Source organism: Chionomys nivalis, chromosome 25 (genome assembly GCF_950005125.1).
Source record: "Chionomys nivalis chromosome 25, mChiNiv1.1, whole genome shotgun sequence".
In the NCBI taxonomy this organism is placed as follows: domain Eukaryota; kingdom Metazoa; phylum Chordata; class Mammalia; order Rodentia; family Cricetidae; genus Chionomys; species Chionomys nivalis.
This window is the reverse complement of record NC_080110.1, coordinates 28,248,418-28,257,093: the sequence shown is the minus strand read 5'-3', so window position 1 is coordinate 28,257,093 and position 8,676 is coordinate 28,248,418. Positions and strand designations below refer to the sequence as shown.

General features: G+C 46.9%; 1 protein-coding gene across 2 annotated transcripts; it reads right to left on the bottom strand.

Moving 5' to 3' along the window:
- Positions 1 to 1,415: 1,415 nt before the first annotated feature.
- Cdk2 (cyclin dependent kinase 2) lies at positions 1,416 to 7,712 on the bottom strand. Of its 2 annotated transcripts, XM_057757705.1 has the most exons (8): positions 7,387 to 7,712; positions 6,610 to 6,687; positions 6,411 to 6,531; positions 5,231 to 5,401; positions 4,514 to 4,615; positions 3,229 to 3,372; positions 2,727 to 2,930; positions 1,416 to 2,510 (listed from the first exon to the last, which is right to left on the bottom strand). In XM_057757705.1, the coding sequence occupies exons 1-8, from the start codon at positions 7,500 to 7,502 to the stop codon at positions 2,406 to 2,408; spliced, it is 1,041 nt and encodes a 346-aa protein (XP_057613688.1). In that variant the 5' UTR covers positions 7,503 to 7,712; the 3' UTR covers positions 1,416 to 2,405. The 2 variants fall into 2 exon arrangements, with proteins under 2 accessions (XP_057613688.1, XP_057613689.1); XM_057757706.1 differs by lacking the exon at positions 3,229 to 3,372.
- Between the last annotated feature and the right edge of the window lie 964 nt (positions 7,713 to 8,676).

Genomic DNA, 8,676 nt, shown 5'->3' with positions numbered 1-8,676 from the left:
AAGTAAAGCCAGCCTACCTCCCCAAGGCCTGAAACCAGGGAAACTTCTGTCCTCAATTCGTTTTAGTGAAGCTATTAAAGAACAGGAGTTTTTGGGTGGACTGCCTATTTTTTTTTTATGGTGTGTAAAACTACGATAAAAAAAAAGTGGTAGTCTGAAGACACTTTAAACTTAAATTTTCATAGAATTGATATTTTCTTTTTAAAAACATTTTTTTTTTTTTTTTTTTTTTTGGTTTTTCGAGACAGGGTTTCTCTGTGGTTTTGGAGCCTGTCCTGGAACTAGCTCTTGTAGACCAGGCTAGTCTCGAACTCACAGAGATCCGCCTGCCTCTGCCTCCCAAGTGCTGGGATTAAAGGCGTGCGCCACCACCGCCCGGCTAAAAACATTTTTTTTTTTTAATATTTATTTATTATGTGTTCAATATTCTGTCTGTGTGTATGTCAGCAGCCAGAAGAGGGCACCAGACCTCATTACAGATGGTTGTGAGCCACCATGTGGTTGCTGGGAATTGAACTCAGGACCTTTGGAAGAGCAGGCAATGCTCTTAACCACTGAGCCATCTCTCCAGCCCAGAATTGATATTTTCTAAATTGTATGTAAACGTGAATATAACAGCTGGACAACTTGGCTGAGGATATTTTGTGGTAAGGAGGATTGAAACTCGGACCTCAGACAGGCTAGGCTACAGAGATGGCTCCGTAGTTCAGAGCAAATGCCACTCTTGCAGAAAACCAAGGGCTGCTCCCAGTACTCACTCCACAAGGCTCACAACTGCCTGTCACTAGCTCTAGGAGATCCAGTGTCCTCTCCTGGCCTCTGCAAGCACTTAACACTCCCGTCTACATACCTACACATGCCCACGTAATTTCAAAACCAATAAATCCTACACAAATAGTAAAAGCTTACAGAGAAACGGGGTGTTGAGGTGAGTCCTCCTGAAGGCCACTCAGTCAGGGTGCTGCCGAGAGTTAGCAACTATTCACGTGCATGCGTGAGCAGGGAAAATCACAGGCTAGCTGGTTGGTAGGAAAAAGTAGGAAGGAAGCTTCAGTGTCCTTACCCGTCAAGTGGGGACAACACCCAGTTTGCTCACCCTTACAACCATCCCACTGCAAAGGCATGGGAGGATGTTCTACGTACACAGCCGTCAGGAAGAGGGCTCTGAAATCACCACTCACATCCAGGCTGTCCCCCACACCATTCTTCCAGGAAATAAACAAATGACAAAATATGAAAGAGATTCACTATACAACTGAGAATATTCTCTTTTAATGAATTACAAACTAAATTACAAATAATATTAACAGAACACTGGAGGACAAGGGGTAGGTGGAGGGAGATCATAAAAGAAATATTTTCTTTGAACATTTGAATTACAAAATTCCAAAGTGCACATGGTAACAAATCCATCCACACTGACAAAAAAAAAAAAAAAAAAACACTAAAATATCCAAACTACTATAACTTGAAATATAAATATAATTGTTAACTCTTTTATAGAAAATTTCCCCCAATGACCTGACCAGGTCACAGCCTTTAAGAAGTACTAGCAATTCAAAATGACATCTAAAGCCTCTCTTCCACTATGGAGTGAGGGGTGACTCTCGGAAGACGATGGCAATAGGGACCTCTGACAACTGAAGAACTCAAATTCCAAAAAGAGGGCTAGAAATCCGGCATTGGTGGTGCATTTGCTTAGTGAGGAAAAAGTTCCTGGGCTCAGTCATCAGCACCAAAAAACAAGGAAATTGCTAACAGGAAAGATCCCAGCGTCTTTCACCTTGCCCTGTGAACCATGGTGAACACACCGATCCCCTTCCCCTCCTGACTCTTCTTGCCTGCAGAAGGTAGGTGAAGCACTCAAGGGAACCATTTCTGCTTCTTCAGTTGGGCCTCTTTGATTGTCAGGTGAGGCCAAACACTAAAACTAAGGTATAAACTGTTTGGATCTATTTTTTAAATCTAATTCATCACAACTCTTTTGCTTGGTTTTGAAATGTCCCAACTTAGATTTCTGCTTATCAGTTGGCCTTTACAAAACAGGAGGTATGGGCTGTTTTCATAAATATGGGACATAATAATTATGAGATAGTCTAAGATTGGGATGACAAAACTTGACACTGGGGGAGGGCAGGGAATGGTCAGTTTTGTTTTGTTTTGAATACCAATTCTCCTCGGCAATGAAGAAGGAGAAGGTAGTGGAAGCTGGGTTAAGTGCATCTAATACCAAAATTTTTTCCTTCCACCTCATCATCTTTCCCTGCACTTCTGAATCCCCAGAACTGGCTGGTCAAGAGAAAGTGTGAGTGCTAAGACAGCCAGAGAAGAGAAGAAGGCTGACCTGTGTCCAAAAGGCCCAGAGTCAAATCAGACCAAGGGTGAAGAGGGCTTTGGGAAGGACATCACAGTCGCAGGTGGGGTACTGGCTTAGTCACATCTTGGAAGAAAGGGTGAGCCAGGGCTGCTTTGGCTGAAATCCTCTTGTTGGGGTCATAGTGCAGCATTTGCTGGAGGGAGAAAGATAGTCTGACTTCAGGTGGACTCAGAAGCCTGGAAACCGGCATCCTTTACCCAGCTCTCATTTCCCTCCTCCCACGTCTGAGCCAGGACTGAGGAGGAGAGGAATCAGGACTAGGGGAATTCTAACGGAGTTCAGGAGCTCAGCTTCTCTTCTCCAGGGAATGGGAGAGGGGGTTATATAGGCAACTACTCCAGGCTCTTACCGATAACAAACTCCGTCCATCTTCATCTAGGGGAGGCACAACTTTGCTAAAATCTTGCCGAGCCCACTTGGGGAAACTTGGCTTGTAATCAGGCATAGAAGTAACTCCTGGCCAAACCACTTCATCTGGGGTCCCCAGAGTCCGAAAGATCCGGAAGAGTTGATCAATCTCAGAATCTCCAGGAAACAGGGCCCGTCGGGTCACCTGAAAATAGGGAAAGAGGAAAGGCCAAGACCCACTTGACGTCATTCAACACTGCCCCTTGTACAGAGGTTCCCAAAGGCACTGGAAGGTCATCAGGGCCCCATGACTCCCCTCCCCGGGGCTTTGCATGGGGTTGGTCATACAGAGCTTGAGACAATGAAGTCCCTTCATGGGTCTCCTCGCCCTCCTTCCTTCCCCCAACCATGGCTTTGTAGATCCCCAAGGCTGGGTGGGGCTGGGAGGGGGTGAATGTCTGGGGTGCCACTGACATGTAGCAAAGGGATCCCAAGCCACTCACGGGGTATGGGGTAGACACTGCGGTCATCCCCCCTCCTTGTGATGCAGCCACTTCTAGATAGGAGCACAGCGGGCAGAGACTGTGTCTTCCGTTTCTTCTGTGCTCCCCACAGCACTTAGCATGGTGCTGGGTACACACTAGGTGCTTAACGAATATTTTTTGATGAATTGAGAGAGGAATATGGGCAATTGTAAGGTACTGGTGGATAAATTCACATTCTATATGTATTATCTATATCTAGGTTAATGGTCTCCAAGGCCCCAGTTTCAACCCAGATAAAAGACCAAAAAAAATATTAATCTGCTGATCCACTGTTGCAATAAATGGGATGGGAGCTCCCACGGGAAGCTAGGTTCAAGGGCCTTCAATCTGGAAAGCCAGAGGTCGAGGGGGCAGGGCACGACCAAGTCCACAAAAATGATAGATGCATTCAGCTGTACTACGTTCCTCGTTTTCAAGGACAGGTGTATAAATTAAATGAAGGAGACAAAAACCAGACCTGTCCAAACTTTTGACATTACGACATGATGATGTCATCCATAAAGCTCAAGCTTAAATACTATAAAACCAAGTTTTTAAAAAATAAATAAATAAATAAATAAACAAACAAGGGGTGGAATTGGGAGGAGGGGAGGAAGGAAAAACTTTGGTTGGGATGTGAATAAATAAATAAATAAGTAAAAGCAACAAATCAAAACACAAAACAAACAACAAAAATACCCCATCACCACCGAAACAAAACCACATTCTGCTTTAAATAAATTGCGTGTTGAGGCCACATTCGTAGCTATCATTGGAAGCATGTGGCCTGTGGGCCACCTGTTGCACAAAATGGAATCCATTCATCCAAATATTTGAGGATTAAAGCTGAAACAGCTGAACGAGTGGGGCCAGCATGGTGGCTCATGCCTGTCAGCTCAGTCCCAGGGGCTAGCCGGTAATGGTGGGAAGCGGAGCTGAAGTAGATCAAAATGTAAAGCCCGTCGTGGCTACTCAGTGAGACTATCTCAAAACAAAACAGCAGAAACAAAAAAAAAAAAAAATGAAATGAAACAGCTGCCGGGTACAGAATGGACTGCGCTCCTTTTGGGGATGAGAGATATACTAGATAGCTACATCTATTTAGGGATATTCTAAAACTGTGGTTGGTATCAGGGCAGCTCCCTCTCTGGTGCTGGCACTTGAGAGAACACTGTGATAAAGAGCCATAGTTAGGCCAAGAAAAGAGTTTTGCTCCTGGATGTGGGCAAGGGTGGGCTGGATAGAACCTGGCGAGCCTCCATACCATCTCAGCGAAGATGCAGCCCAGGCTCCAGATGTCCACGGCTGTGGAGTAGTACTTGCAGCCTAGAAGGATTTCAGGTGCTCGGTACCACAGGGTCACCACCTGGGGAGCAAGGGAACAATACGGTCACAGACCTCGCTCCACAAAACCCTGCTACCTTCCAGCCGCTCTTTTTTAAAAGGAATTTTTTTTTTTAACTTTAGTAATGTGTATATAACCAGGCGGTGGTGGCACATGCCTTTAATCCCAGTACTCAGGAGGCAAAGGCAGGTGGATCTCTCTGAGACATTTAAATGGTATGCCAACCTGCTTTCCTGGCTTAGTATCTAAGTCCAGGTAACCTCGTAGTATGAATTTAGCGCATATCCTAAGACCCTTTGGTTAAGGGCTAGAAAGCTGGTTCAGCAGTTAAGAGTACTTCTTTGTGCAGAGGACCCGGGTTCAATTCCAGCACCCATATGGCAGCTCACAACACTCTATAACTACAGTTCCAGGGGACCAGACACTTTCTTCTGGTCTCTGTGAGCACCGGGCAGACATGCAGTACAGACACACATGCAAGCAAAACTCATACACTTTAAATACATAAGTGAAGCTCTTTATGTTGTCAGAGATTCCATTACCCAGGAACTCCTGTCCTGGGATTTTGATAATCTGTGAATGCTGTTAGAAGCATCTCCCAAGATCCTTAAAGAAGAAAACCGTGGAAGGACTCACCTCATGAGTGTAAGTACGAACAGGGACTCCAAAGGCTCTTGCTAGTCCAAAGTCGGCCAACTTGATGGACCCCTCTGCATTGATGAGCAGGTTCTGGGGCTTGAGGTCTCGGTGCAGGACCCGGTGAGAATGGCAGAATGCTAGGCCCTGGAGCAGCTGGAACAGGTAGCTCTGACAAAGGAGAGAGGGAGGTTTGTTCAGTCACCACAGTGAACAGATACAACTTGCTCTTTGCCCTCAAGATGCGACAAAGCCTTAACTTCGATGATAACGCCACTACATATTTGGGGGAGTTTATTTAATTCTCTAGATTACATTTTTACTGATTTATTTATGGGGGGAACACGTCATCGCGCATACGAGGAAGTCAAAGAAGAACTTGCAAGAGTTGGTTTCCTTGTACTGTGTGGGACCTGAGTTCAGGTCATCAGACTTGGAGGCAGGCGCCTTTACCTGCTGAGTTATCTTGTCGGCTCTGTTTGTGTTTTAAGTGTCTTCCTGGCCTGGAACTGTGTAGCCTAAGCTGTCCTTGTACTTACAGACATCCTCCTGCCCCAGCCTCCTGAGTGTCAGAATTATAAGCAGGAGCCAACACACATAACTACAACATAACCATACTTAATAACTATTTCTTTCATTAGATTTTCAGTCTGTCAAAGATAAAAACCAGATTACTCAATTTTTGCATCCCTTTCAACTCTGTTCTTAGCACATTGAAGGTGTTAAATAACTATGTGTTGAATGCTGAATATGTACCTGCTGATACATCCATTAGTTCCAGCAGCCAATCAGCTCTGGTTATTTCTCCCACATCACAGGTGGATTTTTTTTTTTTTTTTTGAGACAGGCTTTTACTGTGTATCCCCGGCTGTCCTGGAACTCACAGAGATTCGTCTGCCTCTGCCTCCTGAGTGCTGGGATTAAAGATGTGTGCCATCTCCGTCCTGCTGGGAAATATTTTTGGAGGAACCCACCAATTGCCCTCAATCCCATTATCTGAGTGTTATCGGATCTGCCTGAGCTACCTAGGTTGGCTCCAAGGACTTCAATTTTGATTCTTCTGTCCGTTCTACGGTTAATGACTAAAATGAACAGGAAAAGCAACACAAATCATCACCAGTCGGAATCACCTGCCTTTAGCTTCCCCTAGAATAAGTGAGCTTGAGTGGGAGAGTCTTACCTTGATGAGGGGGAGAGGAATGCCAGTGAGAGCAGAGGCATCCATAAACTTCTTGAGGTCCTGGTGCAGAAATTCAAAAACCAGGTAAAGTTTGTTCTCTGTGTGGATGACATCCAGCAGCCTGTAAGAGAAGGTCCAGGAGTTGAGAGAGTAAACAAACAGAACCCATCTTGGTGATCATCTCTCAGACTACACTTACTTGACAATATTAGGGTGGTTAAGTTCCTTAAGCAGAGAGATCTCTCGGATGGCAGTACTGGGTACACCTTCAGTCTCACTTGGAGAGGTTGGGAAAACAGATGAGAATATGGTTACAAACATTGCTCTCTCGGGGAGACACCACCCCCCAAAGCCCTTAGGAAGCCAGAAAGGAAAGGTACTATCAGGAGTTAATTCCTGGATAGTCAGGGTGTGGCTTTTAGACATATTTAAGGTCATTGTTTCCTCTTTTTCCAGTGGAAGGTAAGGAGAGCTTCCAGGTGAATGTGAAGCAGAGGAAAGGTTATGGAGGAGGGGGTGAGAGTAGCTCCCAGCCTCCCCAGAGGCCAGTGAGTCTCAACTGCCATTCTTTTGAAAGAGGGGCAGGGTTCTACGTATGGGGCTGGAGGAGTGAGGCGAGCTCTCCATTCAGAAAGGAACTATTCTCTCGTTCCCACCTACCCCAACTCTATGAACACTCCTGGACGTTGCCTCGGCCCCCAGCCCCCCACTTTCTCTTCCCAAGTCTCTCGGCTTGCAGATTTGGGAACACAGCGGGTGAAGCGCACCCGAGAAGAAAGTTTTCTCTGGATTCCAGCTCCCCACAGTCTCCTCCGAGAGAGCGCCTACCGTCCGCCGACCCACCCCTCACTTGAGTGCCTCCCCGCTACCTTCCGGTCCCGACGGCTATCCGCCTGTTGGGGTAGGGGGTTGGGGGGGGGGAGGACGACAGTCGAGAGGTCGCGGGAAAGGAGTTCCGGCTCCGGAGGCCACTCACGTGTCGAGCCGGATTTTCTTAAGCGCCACCACTTCTCCCGTCAACTTGTTCTTGGCTTTGTACACCACTCCGTACGTGCCCTCTCCGATCTTCTCTACCTTTTGGAAGTTCTCCATGGAGCGCTAGCGAGGCGGCTCAGGCCCCCGGGAGCGGGGCCCGGGAACCCTGAAGAAAGCGGGCCCGACACTCGGGGCGGAGGACCTGGGGGGCCAAGGTGAGCACTGCAACCCCGGCTCGGGATGGAACGCAAGGAAAGCTCAGCCCTTGACAATTTGTCCAACTTGAAACAATGTTGCCGCCTCCCCCACCGCTCCAGACGGCTAACCGAGGCCCCGCCCCTCCTTCCCGCGTTTCCCTGGCTCCGCCTTCCAGCCTTCGGATTGGCCGACGTCATGAGGGTGGGCGGGACCCCGCGCTCCCGCCGCGGATTCCCCGCCGTGGGCGGGCGAGCTGAGGGCGGGCCGCGCAACTTTCTCCAGTTCCTGGTTCGGGCTCCGCCGGCCGGAACTGGTGTGGTCTCTGGTTTTCGGATTTCACAATTTTCACATTCCACCTGGTCAAGAGAACTTCCTTTGAAAAGCAGAAACTTGGGAATCTTTTAAAAATATGTATATAGATAATTTATATATTATATGTTAGTATGTTTATATTATATTTTTTTCAATTATATGTATGTGTGCGTGTCTGTGTGTAGGCTTTCACAGAAGCAGCAGATCGTCCGGAGCTGAAGATATAGGCTGTTATGAGGTGTCAGGCTTGGGAGCTGGGGCAAACTCTGATCTTCTGCAAGAGCAGCTTATGCTTTTAACTGCTGAGCAGTCTCTCCTGCTCTCCCATCCCTTGTTTTTGAGACAGTACCTCTTAATGCAACCCTGACCAGCTGGAATGTGTTTAAAAAAAAAAAATTCAGGTTGACTTCGAACTTTCAGAGATCCCTATGGCTTGGCCTCCTGCATCATGCGGTTCAGAAAATCAGGGCTCTTATTGTAAAGGATTTTTAGGCTAGGTAACAAAGTCGTTCTAGCTTAATCCCGGCTTGCTGTTTCAGTGATTCGTGGTTCGTTGATTGGTTTTGTTGAATCATTGCTGGAAATCTACACTCCCAGTCCCTTTGGACTGATTTTGGATAAAGCAGTTTCTGTCTTAAGGGATTTGACTCAATTCATGGCTTCACTCACTCTTGCTGAATTGTGACTGGTGTCTGTGGATTGTGGCTGCCCACCGGTCAACTGTTTCCAGAGTGATAGTGTGACCCCAGTAAAGCAGAAAACCTGCCCTGGACCTCCGGGG